We start from the raw sequence: 15,549 nt of genomic DNA, 5'->3' as shown, positions 1-15,549 counted from the left end.
TTTGTATTCTCCTCTGATTAATGGTCATTGGGCATTTACAGTTTGTGAATTAGCCTATAAATGACCTTTGCCCTTTTTATTCTCCCATGATTTAATCATGTGCCTTGAAATATTTCAGTTTATCTTTAAAATTTTTTTTAATGTTTATTTTGAGAGAGAGAGAGAGCATGAGAGAGCATGCACATGGGAAGTGGCAGAGAGAGAGGGAGAGAGAATTCTGTAGAGTCTGAGAGAGAGGGTGTGTGCACATGGGAGAGGGGCAGAGAGAAAGAGAGAAAATCTTCCCTGTCAGCACAGAGCCTGACCAGGGACTCCATCTCACAAATATTAAGATCATGACCTGAGCAGAAATCAAGAGCCAGATGATTAACTGACTGAGCCACCCAGGTGTCCCTAATCTACCCATTTTAAATTCCCCCATAAAGCTTTTCATAATGTTCTTGACATTTGCTGATGATTTTCTTTATGATCCATTATTTCAGTGAGATTTCAAAATGGTGATTTTTAAATTCTACTATTGCTTTCACATTTATTAACTGAATTTCTTCTACAATAAAGAGTGTTCCGGGGTGCCTGGGTGGCTCAGTTGGTTGAGTGTCCGACTTCAGCTCAGGTAATGATCTCACAGTTTGTGGGTTTGAGCCCCGTATCGGGCTCTGTGCTGACAGCTTAGAGCCTGGAGCTTGCTTCAGATTTTGTGTGTGTCTCTCTCTCTGCCCCTCCCCTGCTCACACTGTCTGTCTGTCTCTCTCTCTCTCTCAAAAATAAACATTAAAAAAATTAAAAAAAAAATTAGAGCGTTCTGCATCTACCTTCTGATTACACTAACAGTTCAATGGAAAAGGTAGGAAAAGGACTTAACTTTCTTTACCAAATTTTATATCTAGTATATCTTCTGATTTTTAAAATTAAAACATTTTAAATATGCAAAAGTTGAAAAATAGTATTTCCATATTGAAAGCAACAGTGTGGCTACACAGAATGTTCAAACTTCTTTACCCATTTGAGAAGATGTCAAATTCAAAGCAAAGCCTTGTAAGGTCAATCTTATGTGACTAAATTGTTTAAAGATTTTTATTTTCTTTATGTTTTGTTAATGTTTACTTATTTTTGAAAGAACACAAATGGGGAAGGGGCACAGAAAGAGGAGGGCAGAGGATCCAAAGCAGGCTCTGTGCTGACAGTAGAGAGCCTAATGGGGGGCTCAAACTCATGTACTATGAGATCATGAGCTGAGCTGAAGTCTGACGCTCAACTGATTGAGCCACCCAGGCACCCCAAATGCTTTTTTTTTTTTTTAGTTTATTTGAGAGTGTGTGCATGCACGTAGGTGAGCAGTGAATGGGCAGAAAGAGAGAATCCAAGCCGTGCAGAGTCTGACACAAGGCTCGAACCCACAAACGTTGAGACCAGGACCTGAGTTGAAACCAAGAGTCAGACACTTAAATGACTGAGTCACCCAGGTGCCCCAAATGTTGAAAGTTTTAAAATTATAATAAACAAAAGAAGTACCTTACCTGAACAATATTGTCTACATTGCTAAATTCCACACACTTCTGTCCTCTCTGGTGATCACAGTAATATTTGTTTTGTTTCCACTGTGGGGGTGAGTGGGCCCGAGATTGTGGATTGCTTGGTACATTGAGCTGCATCATCACCATTCCTCCACCAGGGGGCGGAGGTGGCACAGCTGGAAATCAGAGTTGGGACACTGCAATCAGTAGACTGTACCAACTAGCTGGTAGCTTTAAACACTAAGAAAATGCCAATAATTTTACATTTCTGAGCAAAACTTTATTATCATATATACAAGTCATATTTAAGCCCTGGAACTTCATGCCACAAGTGTTGTGTGTTTAAAAAGGCATTAAAATGGGATTCTGTAGGCCTAAACATCTCAGTTATTCTAAAAATAACAGGTCCATACTTAGGAAAGTCCAATTACCTACTACAGAACCTAGTAGAGTATAGCATAAATGAGATATCTATAAAAGTGACTGATTGCTAAAATGGATTAATTTTAAAACTGGCATTACTTTAAATACACAGAAAAGAAAAAGTTTGCCATGTGGGAATCAGAAAGCCCAATTTTTGTACTCTGAAATGCTTGACTCTGGGGAAGTCACTTAACTCTTTTATTGTATGTTCTTATCTGAAAAAGGCAGCTAGGAAGACCTCCTTGGCTAACTTTAAAAAGCCGTGATGATCACATGTATGTATAAACAGTTAATTATACAGTAGAGATAAGCAGATTACTGTATGTCTCTTTGTTTGACTTATTTCTCTCGTGTACTAGTCTGCAGCACAGCTAGTATTAGGCATGCACCTAAGGTATGCACCTGAGGCATGCACTCAGTGTAAGGTAAGGCAGGATTCTTATGCCCCCAGGGCCACAACTTGCACTGCAGTAACCAAAATGGTAGTTTCCAGTTCCCCAGAAAGAGAACCAACCTGACTGGCTAAGCAAACTAGAGAGGGCTGACTGCTTAGGGACACCTCCAAGTTCTCCTCAACCACAGCAACCCATCTTGGATGCACACTATTATTTATTTGATAACCATTTATGGTTTTCTCTCTTTCTCAGAGATTACATATGTTAAGAAATCATTATAATAAAAGATGGTGTCATGACAAAGGATAGTTTAAGACACTATAGAAGCAGAAAAAAGCAACAAACCGTGTTGTGAGTACTAGACAAGACTTTGTAGAAGATGTGATTTTTGAGTCAAACTTTAAGGACAAGCAGGATTCTCGCAAACAGACAGTAGAGGGGCATTCCAAGCAAAGGGAGGAACTGATAAAAAAATATCTTTGCCATGAAATAGTATGGTGCATTCTGGAAGCATAGTTTTGTATGACCTGAACATGTAAGTATAAATAGGAGGCTTACTTGGTAGGGAGTTTAGATGGAGAATCCATCCATGCACATTTCTGATTCAGAGGAATGACATAAAGGGACTTTTTGTTTCAGGAAAATATTTCTTTTTTAAAAAAAAAAATTTTTTTTAACGTTTATTTATTTTTGAGACAGAGAGAGACAGAGCATGAACGGGAGAGGGTCAGAGAGAGGGAGACACAGAATCTGAAACAGGCTCCAGGCTCTGAGCTGTCAGCACAGAGCCCGACGTGGGGCTCGAACTCACGGACCGTGAGATCATGACCTGAGCTGAAGTCGGCCGCTTAATCGACTGAGCCACCCAGGCGCCCCGCAGGAAAATATTTCTTGAACAGTGTGTGTACGTGTGAGTGTGCATGTGTGTTGCTATGTGTTGGGGAGGAGTTAAGTTGGGTGTGGGGGAAACATGAAATCAGCAACACACTGAAGAGATTGTTGCAAATAAGATGTGAAAAGAACTGAACGAGAATGGCAGCAGTGGGGAAGGAAAGAAGGACGGAAAGACGGTAGGAGATTTGAGGAAATGGTAACAGCATGAATGTGAAAAGAGGGAACAGAAGAGAGTTGATTACGACTTTGAAAACTAATCTGGTCCCTAGAGAGAAGGTGAGATAAAGAATGCAGGAAGAGGGAGAACTAGTAAATCTAAAGTGCCTTTGATACAACAGGGCAGGGATGTCCAGTAGGCAGTTGGCTATATGGCCTCTTCTCAGCCAAAATAAGATGTGGGAGTTGCTGGCAAAAAAGCAGTTGTTGAACCCTAGGAGATGGGTGAATCACCTAGGAAGAGTATCAAGAGTAAGGAGACAATTCCAGAGAACACCAATATTTATGAGGCAGGGAAGGAAGGAGAATCTGAAGAAGACAAACAGGCCAGCAATGTTGTAGTAGTAACACTAGAAAAGGAAGAAGCGGATGGAAACCATTAACTCCGAGTTTGCATGGCATCCTAATATTTTGGGTACATCACAGCACAGAAGTTGGAAATCCTGTTCTAGAAATGCCTCAGGAACTTAATTTAATTATTTCTCAGATGGACAAATCATTACCTTTTCTTTCAATTATATTCATACCTGCACACTGGTGGCTTTGAAGCTGCTGGGAATTGCATGGTGAAGTAGTTCGAGGAAACTGTACTTGTTCTGATCCTGGATGTTGCAAGTAACCTACTGATGAACTACGGGGGAAAAATTGAACAAACACAAAAACACAGCACAGTGAGATGGAGATGGTTGTAAAGATTCTTTGAATGAAACAATCCTATACATTTATTTAAGTTTTTTTTTTTTCCCTCAAATTGGTTAGGGGTAAAAGTGTAATCTACTTCTATTCTCTATGAATCATAAACAAGTACTTTTTGGATAAAAAAATCTCTTTATGTTTATGACAATAATACTGATTTTTTTTAAAACCACTCCAAATTTCAATGCTCTTATTCTTTTACAACTTATTCTAAATATGATTTTTTTGTTCAAATAATTATTTAAAAAAGAAGAAAAATAGCTTTTACAAAATGAAAAAGTAATTTATTTGGGTCTCCCTAAGCTGTATTTTAGAAAAGAGAATATGCAGTTTGACAATTATGAGACTCAGAAAAAAATGTTTTATTGCTCAAAATATGTACTAAGAATAAAGGAAATAGTAAAGTATAATTCTGACATATTGTAACATAAATACTGATTAAAAATAGAGGCTGTTGATATAAAACTATTCAGTTATTGCTGCAATTCTCAAGTTAATTTTTGAGACTCAAGCTAATATGGGATTTGTCACAAAATGTCTTTAAAGTTTTCTGTTTGGCAAATTCTTTCAGGAAAATAATTTCAAATCGTAAAGTGATACTATTAATTCTTTCTGAGAATTCTCAAGTAATCAGAATCATTTTTTTTTTAAAGTAATCTCTACACCCAATGTGGGGCTCAAATTCATGACTCGATATCAAGAGTTGTATGCTCTGAGTTTGCACACTGACTGAGCCAGTTAGGTGCTCCCCACGTAAGCAGAATCTTAATTTATATATAAAACCCTATTAGTTACCAGGCTTTTTTAATCACTCAATAAACTTTCCTTAGAGAGTATAATTTCTTAATCTAGCTTTAACAACTTTTTGCATTAAAAATATGTTAGATCCAACTACTGAATTATAAAGACTATAGGGAGACGTGTTAAACACCATGATGACACAATCAGTAAAATCCAGACTATGGGACATTCAGAAAGACAAATGTGTAAAAACATAAGCAATATTTGTAGGGTAGTTAGAATTATAATTACCAACTAGATATTTGATACAATTAAGAAGTTAACTATTAAAAATAAAAAAAAAATTTTTTTAACTTTACTTATTTGAGAGAGAGAGAGAGAGAGAGAGAAAGAGTGAGTGAGTGAGCGAGCAGGGGAGGGGCAGAGAAAGAGGGAGAATCTCAAGCAGTCTCCATGTGGGGCATGAACTCATGAACCATGAGATCATGACCTGAGCCGAAATCAAGAGTCAGACACTTAACTGACTGAGCTGCTCAAGCACCTCCTTAACTATTAAGATTTTTAATGTGAATCTGTATTGTAGTTCTGTGGGTTTAAAAAAAAATCTTTTAGGGATTCCTATACTGAAATAATCATGAATGAAATGGTATGATACCTGAATTTACTTCAAAATCATAAGGGAAAAAGAGGAAGTAGAGCTTTAGATGAAAACAGGTGAGTACTATAGAAGTTATGGGTACATGGGGTTCAGTGCACTTTATATTTATATGCATTTAAATTTTCTGTAAGAAAAAGTTAAAAATGATTCTCTAATTCTCTAATTACTAAAAATTCATAAAAGTTTGTTTGTTTTTTTTTTTTTTTTTTTAGTGGCAGTAACTCATTGTGGTTCACAAAAAGGGGAAAAGAAAGGGATATAAAGAGAGGATTTCACAAAAGGTGATTCTGGACCATATAACAAAATGTAAAAACAGTACTTCCTGAAACTGATGTTAACTATGATTGGGATGCATTATATGAGTATTAGCTAAGCTGTGGAAGTAACACAGCTTAAGACATGGTTTCTAAACATGCTGCTACTGGGAGAATAGAAAGTTTCACCAAAAGGTGGAAAGATTTTTTATATTCTGTTCTAATTGGGATAAATATTCTCTTGGGTTGTGCAGTATCCTTCACCCTGATCTTGTTCACTAAGCACCTTCTAATGGCTTACCCAAGTTCTGAGGCACATGAATGACAAGAAGCCACCCAGAACAGGGATGAGAATATTCAAGTCACGGAGATGAGCAATACATCCCATACTACCAAACCACAGACAGCCATTCTGTGGGCACTATAGTGCCACTATAGTGGGTCCTTAGGTAAATGAATTATAAAAGTGAGTTCCAAGACTAATCTCCCCCAAAAGACATGAAGATACTTTAAGGGACAAAGACTGGGCAATGAGTAGCTTTCTTAAATTTCTTAAATGCTCTATTTTCAATTACCATCTAATTTGTCTTCTACAAAAGCAGAACTAGAACACGTTCAAAAAAAAAAAAAAAGGGGAGTCAGCTTTTTAAACACCATTCTCACATTAAAAATACAAACAGGGGCGCCTGGGTGGCTTAGTTGGTTAAGCATGCAACTTCCGCTAAGGTCATGATCTCATGGTTCATTAGTTCAAGCCCCGAGTCAGGCTCTGTGCTGACAGCTCAGAGCCTGGAGCCTGCTTCGGATTCTGTGTCTCCCTCTCTCTCTGCCCCTCCCCCGCTCACACTTTATCTCTCTCTGTCTCAAAAATAAATAAACATTAAAAAAAACACAAACAAATATTGGGGCGCCTGGGTGGCTCAGTCGGTTACGTGTCCAACTCTGGCTCAGGGCATGACCTCGCGGCTCCTGAGCTTGAGCCCCAGATCAGGCTTTGTGCTCACAGCTCAGAGCCTGGAGGCTGCTTCAGATTCTGTCTCTCTCTCTCTCTCTCTCTCAAAAATAAATAAACATTAAAAAAAATTAAAAAAAAAAAAAGGAAGGGATGCCACCTTCTCTTCATCCTCTTGAAAAAAAAAATACAAACAAATATTTATGGGGCTCTGGGGTGGCTCAGTCTGGTTAAGCGTCCGACTTTGGCTCAGGTCATGATTTTAACCATTTGTGGGTTTGAGCCCCGCGCTGGGCTCTGTGCTGACGGGTCAGAGCCTGGAGCTTGCTTCAGAGTCTATGTCTCCCTCTTTCTCTGCCCCTCCCCCACTCATGCTCGTGCTTTCTCTCTCTCTCAAAAATAAAAAAAAAATTAAAAAAATATAAATATTGATACATAATCAAAAAGGAAAAGTCATTTTGTAGCAACTTCAAAAAATTTCTCCTTTGGAAGACAAAGTAAAACATGAGGTCTAGTCCTTACAGAACTTCATACTCTACCAATGAATAGGAAAATAAAGCATCAATCCCATGAATCCATCTGGTCCCAAACTTCCTGAAAACCATGAATGTAAATTAAAACATAATATCAACTTTCAAAGGTACTAGAGTTCACTGCAATGAAAACTGGCCTTACCACTTATAGCAACTGCTTTGCTGTACTTTTAAGGAGCTGCCCCTTCCCACTCTATGGTACGGTCAAGTCAAACCGCTGCAAAACTGGCTCTACAGGATCAGTGGAGACTGATAAATGACACAAGGATCCAAAAAGTTTCTTTTTTGTGGGTTTTCTATAATGTTCATCTTATTCCTACCATGTTCTATGGTTATTCCACTGAGGTAAGACCTCTATGGAAAGAGGTAAAAATTCCTCTTTCTTCTAGTCATTTGTTTTTGCATTCTTACTATAGTTTGGAGTCAAAGCTATGATGGAAAAAATGATAAACACATTATATATATTTTAAAACCCAAAACCTACTGTAGTCTACCAAAGTGTGAAGAATTTTTAAGAATGTCATAAAACCCTTTATAAATGGGTGAAAATGGCCCTTTAAGGGGTTACCCCTGATGCTTTTGATTAGATCATGGTAATCTATTTGATACATTGTGAGTGGAAACTAATACTTGTTATTAAGATATACTCACTACGTATTCGTGAAAATTCAAGTGATGTTACATTACTATCTTAAAAAACTTTTTTTTTTAAATGTTTATTTTTGAAGGAGAGACAGAGCATGAGCACGAGAAGAGCAGACACAGAGGGAGACACAGAATCCGAAGCCGGCTTCAGGCTCCGAGCTGTCAGCACAGAGCCCAATGCAGGGCTCCAACTCACAAACTGTGAGATCATGACCTAAGCCGAAGTCAGACGCTTAACCTACTGACCACCCAACCCAGGAGCCCCTTTATCTTTTTATTTTTTTTATTTGAGAGAGAGAGAGAGCGCATGTGCATGAGTGGGGGAGGTGTAGAGGGAGAAAGGGAGAGAGAGAATCTTAAGCAGGCTCCATGCTCAGTGTACAGCCTGCCTGCGGCACTCAATCCCACGACCCTGGGATCATGACCTGAGACAAAATCAAGAGTCAGACAGGCACTCAACTGACTGAGCCACCCAGGCGCCTCACACTGCTATCTATTTAATGACTTTTAACATTTAATACTTGATACAGTGAAAAGAACCATGGATTTGGGTGTCAGAAGGCAGGATGAGTTTGAGTTCAAATTCCATTTACTTGTAGTATGTCTTTGAACTTCAGCTCTCTCATTACTAAATGTGTGATTAATACTTACCTTATCAAACTATGATGAAAGACTTGGCCAAATAATTCAAAACACAGTGAAATGTAAAAAATGTACATTTTTACTAACGATCAAAGAACCAAATTAAAATATGTCTCTTCTTATGAAACACGAAAACAACAAAAACAAGTTAGTACCTACAAGGATTGTAAATCAAAGGAAGATTTTGTCAAAATGTACTAAGGTTCTTAAGAAAAGATGTATCTTTTGACCTATTAATTCCTCTCTAAGGACTCTATGCCAAGAAAGAAATTCAAAATGCTCACTAAATGGTTCTATACACCAAAACAAATGAATACGACCTAAATGTTCTTTTCAAAATATAGGAAAAGAAAAAGAAAAAAGAGACTGAGAGGAAAACATGAACATGACAACAATGGACAGCTTAGGGTTGTGGGAATACAGCTGATTCTTGACAATTTATATTATTTGGTATTTTCCAAAAAGGCATGAATATGAGTACATTTTGCAAGTATAAAAAATAAACACTAAAAATATCCTATGAAAACTGCCTGAAAAGTTTGACTTTTAAATGTTGTTTTTGGGATTTAATTTCAATGAATGATCTGAATCTCCTTCAGAACTCCTCAGCAGATGTCAGAGCACAGCCATCTGGAGGTAGTTATACTGATCCTGTGCAACACAAACCTTCAATTCATTTGAGGGTCAGCTACTCAGCTGAACTTGTTGTCTCTAGAAGAAACTATTAGCTTTCTGCCTTACAACCTTTCTGCAAGTCAAGGTGATTTCTAGCTTACATACTTTTGTGATGATACTACCTATTTAGGACAATATAAATAAAACTCTCAACTAATTAGAATCTGACCAAACTATATGCTCAATTAATAAAAATAAATGTAAAATAAAAATACTTACTGTATAATATTTTAGGTTTTTCCTTAAATACAAATGGCCAATTTTCCTTAGCTTTCTGGTTAAATGTTCATATTTATACAAATACTCGTTTATAGCTCACCTATTCCCAAATGTAAAATATTTCTAAAAGCTCAACAGACTAAGAAATAAAGAAAATACTTAAAACACAAAACAAAGATGGGATAATGCCACCTGAGATAAAATTGTGGCTTTCACTGAGCACTGAATCTAGCTTTGTGCTTCCTGGTAGCTAAGACAAAATGGGATCCCAGAGGACCAGTTGTATGGTCTATCAGGCTGATAAAAGAAGGAAGCATTTAAGCCTCTGGAAGGTCCTGGATTACACACATAACTATATTCTATGATGAATTTAAAGCATGTAGTTAATTATAGAAGAATCCAGTCTTGATATGAGATACAGTTCATATTTTACTTGGAAACTGAGAGCCTTGGGTGAAAAACTGGCCTTAAGAGAGGATTATTTCCCATTAGATAAACAGGTAAGCTGCAAATGTGCCTGCAGTTAAGGGCTAACATTTTCCTCAAATATGAACTTTGAATTTTCCAAGTACTGGTAGGAGAGCCAAAATCCACTATCATATTTCAGATAAAAGATGCCTCTGGCTTGAGCACTGTAAGGGCAGCTATTATCAAACACAATCAACCATAAATATATCTCTGGTGTTCTTGGGAGAATGACTGGTTTTGAGAAGGACGATATTTTGGCTGACCCACTAGGATGAACTAGCTATCATTAAGCAGCTGTGTTACTGGACCTGTTGGATACATCACTCTAGAAGCTCAGTGAAGTGGCAGAAAACATCTGCCAAACAATAATTTTAGCTTTATTATATTGATTGTAAGCTGCTCTTTCTGGTAGTAATTTAGCTACTTATTAAGTCTGCTCCTAGACTGACACCATAATGTTGCCATTGACACCGAGGATGATGCTGATACACCTATGGGATAACTAAAGAACATGCATTCTGTTCCCCAAATAGCTTCATAAAATCTTTAAGTATAATTTCAAAAGATGGGATGCTAGAATAGCATAATTTCTTATTTTTAAAAAAAGATTCTATTTTTAAGTAATATCTTACATCCAATGTGGGGCTCAAACTTACAATCCCGAAACCAAGAGTAGCATGCTTGACTTCCTTTCTTCTAATTGATTTAAAAATCAACTATATAAAACAATATATATATAATGTAATGTTTGGCCCATAGCATATATAAATGTAATATATTTGCCAAAAATAGCACAAAGGAAATAGGTGGGAGCAAAGCTGTACTGCCTATAGATGGTAAGGTACTAATTATAACAGGTACTTTTTTCTATATGATGCTACAATTAAGCTACTATAAGTAAGAAGCACATTTGGATTAAGATGTATATGGTAAATCCTATAAAACTGACTAAAAATACTCAAAAAAAGTAAAAAACATTGAAGAAATTAAAATGCCACGTAGGAAATATTCACTTAATGTAACAGAAAGCAGAAAGCAGGGGCGCCTGTGTGGCTCAGTCGGTTGAGCATCCGACTTCTGCTCAGGTCATGATCTCGCAGTTTGTGGGTTCGAGCCCCGTGTCGGGCTCTGTGCTGACAGCTCAGAGCCTGGAGCTTGCTTTGGATTCTGGGCCTCCCTCTCTCTCTGCCCCTTCCCCACTCATACTCTGTCTCTCAAAAATGAATAAACGTTTAAAAAAAATTAAAAAAAAGAAAAAGAAAGCAGAAAGAGCAGAAATAAAGAAAAAAATAGAAAAACACATAAGAAAGAAAAAAAAAGCACAAAATGGTAGACATAAGCCAACTATATCAGTAACATTAAATGTGAACAGATTACACAATTCAGTCAAAAGACAGAGTGTCAGAAGACTAAAAAGCTGATTCAAATATACACTGTCTATAGGAGACATACAGGAATAAAAGGATGGGAAAAGATACATCATGCAAACAGTGACCATGAGAAAGCTAAAGTGACTTTGCATTAATAAAAAATATTTTGAGAGATAAAGCATTTCATAATGAAAAAGTGCAAGTCAGGAAAATATAAGTTATAAACATATCAGCCCCTAATAAAGAAGCACAAAATACATGAAACAAACACTGATAGAAATGAAGGGAGAAATAGACAATCCACAGTAACAGGTAAAGACTGTAACATCCACTTTCAATAATGGATAAAATGGTAACAAAGAAGATTAACAAGAAAATAGAAGACTTTGACCACACTACAAACCAACCAGCCCTAAAAGACATCTATAGAACCCTCCATTCAATAGTAATAGAAAGGTGCCTGGGTGGCTCAGTCGGTTAAGCATCTGACTTTGGCTTAGGTCATGATCCTGTGGTTTGCGGGTTCGAGCCCCTTGTTGGGCTCTGTGCTGACAGCTCAGAACCTGGAGCCTGCTTCAGATTCTGTGTCTCCCTCTCTTTCTGCCCCTCCCCCACTCACGCTCTGTCTCTCAAAAATAAGTAAACATTAAAATTTTAAATAACAATAGAATACACAATAATTTTAAAGTGCATATGGAACATTCTGTAGGACAAACCATATGCTAGGGTATGAAACAACTCAGTAAATTTAAAAGGATAGAAATAATACAAGTATGTTCTCTAATCATAATGGACTGAGATTAGAAATCAATAGGAAAACATTTGGGACATATACAAATTAAGTGAAAATTAAACAACACAATCCTAAATTATCAATGGGTCAAAGAAGAAATCAAAAGGGTAACCATAAGACACATGACAATGAAGACACAACTTACTAAAAGAGGCAACTAAAGCAGTGCCTGAGGGAAACTCAGAGCTATAAATGCCTATTTCAAGAAAGAAGAATGTTCTCAAATCAGAAACCTTCATTTCCATCTTAAGACACAGGGGTGGGAAAGGAAGAGCAAACCAAACCTAAAGCAAATGGAAGAAAGTAAGTAATAAAGATTGCAATGTAAATAAATAAAATACAGAATAGAAAAACAGGAAAAAAATCAAACCCTAAACATGGTTCACTAAAAAGACCTAAAAAAACTGACAAACTTTTTGTTAGATTGACCAAGAAAATAAGAGAGAGAAAACTTAAATTATTAGGATCAGAAATAAATAGGGGAGATTACTACTGAATGTACAAGAATCAAAAGGGTAATAAATGAACACTATGAAAAACTGTATACCAACAGATTAGATCGACTTCCCAGAAAGAGATAACTACCAAAATGGATTCAAGGAGATATAACCCAAATAGACCTAAAACAAAAGAAAGGCAGCTATGCTCACCACTATACCACCAACTCTGCACTAGACCTAAAACAAATGAAGAGACCAAAGTAGTAATCAAAAAAACCTCACACACAAAAACTTCAGCACAGAAGCCTCCATCAATGAGTTCTCTCAAACATATAAAGAATTAACAACAACTCTTCATAAAATCTTCCAAAAAATAGAAGAGACTACTTCCCAACTCACTCTATGAAGCTAATATTACCCCAATACTAAAATCAGACAAAGGTATCAAAAACAAGAGACCAGTATTTCTTGTGAATATAGATGCCAAAGTCCTTAATATACTAGCAGAGTGAACCCAGCAACCCATGAAAATAATTATACACCAAGACTCAGTAAAATCCATTAATGTAATATATCCTATCAACAGAATAAAAACCAAGAATCACATGATCATCTCAATAGGTGCAGAAAACATATGACAAAATCTAATACTCTTACATAATAAAAATATTCAACAGACTAGGAACAGAAAAGAATTTTCTCAACTTGATATAGAGTATTTATGAAAAACCCACAGCTAACATCATACTTAAGGTGGAAGACTGGGTGCTCTCCTGCTAAAACCATGAACAAGGATGTCTGCTCTCACTATATGTTGTACTGAGGTTCTAGCCAGAGAAATCAGGTAAGAAAATAAAACAAAAGGTATCCAGATTGAAAAAGAAGCAAAACTATATCATCACAGATGGCATGATCTTGTATATGGAAAATCCTAAAAAATTCACTAAAGAAGTATAATAACTAGTAAAATGAGTTCAACAATGCTATAGGATACAACATAAATACAAAATACAAATATATACAAAATACAACATATACAAAAATAAACTGTATTTCTATACATTTCCAATGAATATCTAAATAAAATTAAAACAATTCTATTTACAGTATCATTAAAAAAGATGAAATACTTAGGTATAAATTTAATAAAAGAAATATAGCATTAACTCTGAAAACTACAGAAAGTGTTGAAAGAAATAAAATATCTAAATAATTGGAAAACATCCCATGTTCATGGAATGGAAGACAACATACTTAAGATGCCAATACTCCAAATTAATCTACAGATTTAACACAATTCACATCAGAATCCCAATTGACTTCTTTGTGAACGCTGACAAACTGTAAATTCATATAAAATTGCAAAAGACCCAGAGAAGCCAAAACAATCCTGATAAAAGATCAAAGTTGGAGGACTCACATATCTCAATTTCAAACTTTCATCAAAACAGTATGACACTGGCACAGGACAGACATATAGATTAATAGACTAGTATTGAGAAATATGCTCAGACACCTACAATCACTTGATTATTTATTTAGTGCACACATGAGTGGGGGGAGGGAGCAGAGAGATTCCCAAGCAGGCTCTATGCTTAGCACAGAGCCCGATCTCATAACCTGAGCTGAAATCAAGAGTCAGCTCAAGTGGACGAGCCATCCAGAAGCACCAATGATCATCTGATTTTTGATAAGGGTGTCAAAACCATTCAATGGGAGAATAGTCTTTTCAACAAATGGTACTGGGGCAACTTACCATGTGCAAAAAGACTGTAATAAAAAAATTAACTAAAAATGGATCAATGATTTAAACGTTAGAGCTAAAGCTATAAAATTTTTAGAAGAAAATCCAGACATGAATCTTTGAGATCTTGGAGTTGGTAATGAATTATTTGATATGACACCAAAAGCAGGAACAACAAAATAAAATAGATAAACTGAACTTCATCAAAATAAACTTTTGTATTTGAAAGGGCTGTAAAAATAAAATGAATACACACCTCACAAAATGGGAGAAAATACTTCCAAGTCATAGATATATTAAGGGACCTTGTATCAGAATACAGGAAGAACTCTTACAATTCAATAATAAAAAGACACATAACACAATTATATTGGGCAAAGGATCTTAATAGACATTTTCCAAGGAAGATATACAAATGGCTAATAAGCACATGAAAAGATATTCAATATCATTAGTCATCAGGGATATCAAAATCCCAAATCACAATGAGACATTACTAGAATGGCTATAATAAACAAGTCAAATAATTAACAAGTGTTGGCAAGGATGCAGGGAAATTAAATCACCCAGACAATGCTTATGGGAATGTAAAATGGTGTGGCTGCTTTAGAAAAGTCTGACAGTTCTTCAAATGATTAAACAAAGTCACCATATGATCCAGTGATTCCATTCCTAGGTATACACCTAGGAGAAACGAAACATATGCTCACATAAAACTTATTAACTAGGGGCATGTGGCCAACTCAGTTGGTAGAACATGCAACTCTTGATCTTGGGGTTGTGAGTTCAAGCCCCTGGATGGGTGTAGAGATTACTTAAATAAATAAACTTAACAAGATGTACCAACTAATGCTTACAGCAGTACTGTGTGGAACCAACCAAATGTCCATCAGTTGACAAATGGATAACACAATGTGGTAGATCTATACAATGGAACAGGAGTCTTATTATTCAGCTGTAAAAAGTAGTGAACTACTGATACAATGCTAACATGGATGAGCCTTAAAAACATTACGCTGAGTGAAAGCAGCTAATCACAAAAGACTACCTATGATGCCATTCATATGAAATATCTATAACGGGAAATCTATAGAGATAGAAAGTAAATTAGCGGCTGGGAGATGATGGTGGTGATGGAGTCAGAAGGTGACAGCTAAAGAGTATGGTTTCTTTCCTTGTTATTTTCATCAGTCTATTCACATTAAAACATTTAATTTTGGTAAAATACATGTGACTTACAATTCACCATTTTAATCATTTTTTAGTGTATAGTTCAG

The 15,549-nt window shown here is 36.3% G+C and overlaps 1 protein-coding gene across 21 annotated transcripts in view; it reads right to left on the bottom strand.

The window, feature by feature from the left end:
• Positions 1 to 15,549, bottom strand: part of R3HDM1 (R3H domain containing 1) — a 203,492-nt gene that overhangs the window by 13,599 nt on the left and 174,344 nt on the right. For all 21 annotated transcript variants that reach the window (XM_042994336.1, XM_042994342.1, XM_042994338.1 and 18 more), the window contains 2 exons: positions 3,970 to 4,073; positions 1,518 to 1,690 (listed from right to left, as the gene is read on the bottom strand). In XM_042994336.1, the coding sequence (XP_042850270.1) occupies positions 1,518 to 1,690; positions 3,970 to 4,073 (277 nt within the window). The remainder of the gene's footprint in view (positions 1 to 1,517; positions 1,691 to 3,969; positions 4,074 to 15,549) is intronic.

The sequence above is a fragment of the Panthera tigris genome, chromosome C1 (genome assembly GCF_018350195.1).
Source record: "Panthera tigris isolate Pti1 chromosome C1, P.tigris_Pti1_mat1.1, whole genome shotgun sequence".
Taxonomy (NCBI): domain Eukaryota; kingdom Metazoa; phylum Chordata; class Mammalia; order Carnivora; family Felidae; genus Panthera; species Panthera tigris.
Note: the sequence above shows the minus strand (reverse complement) of the source record. Positions and strands in the feature narration are given on the sequence as shown.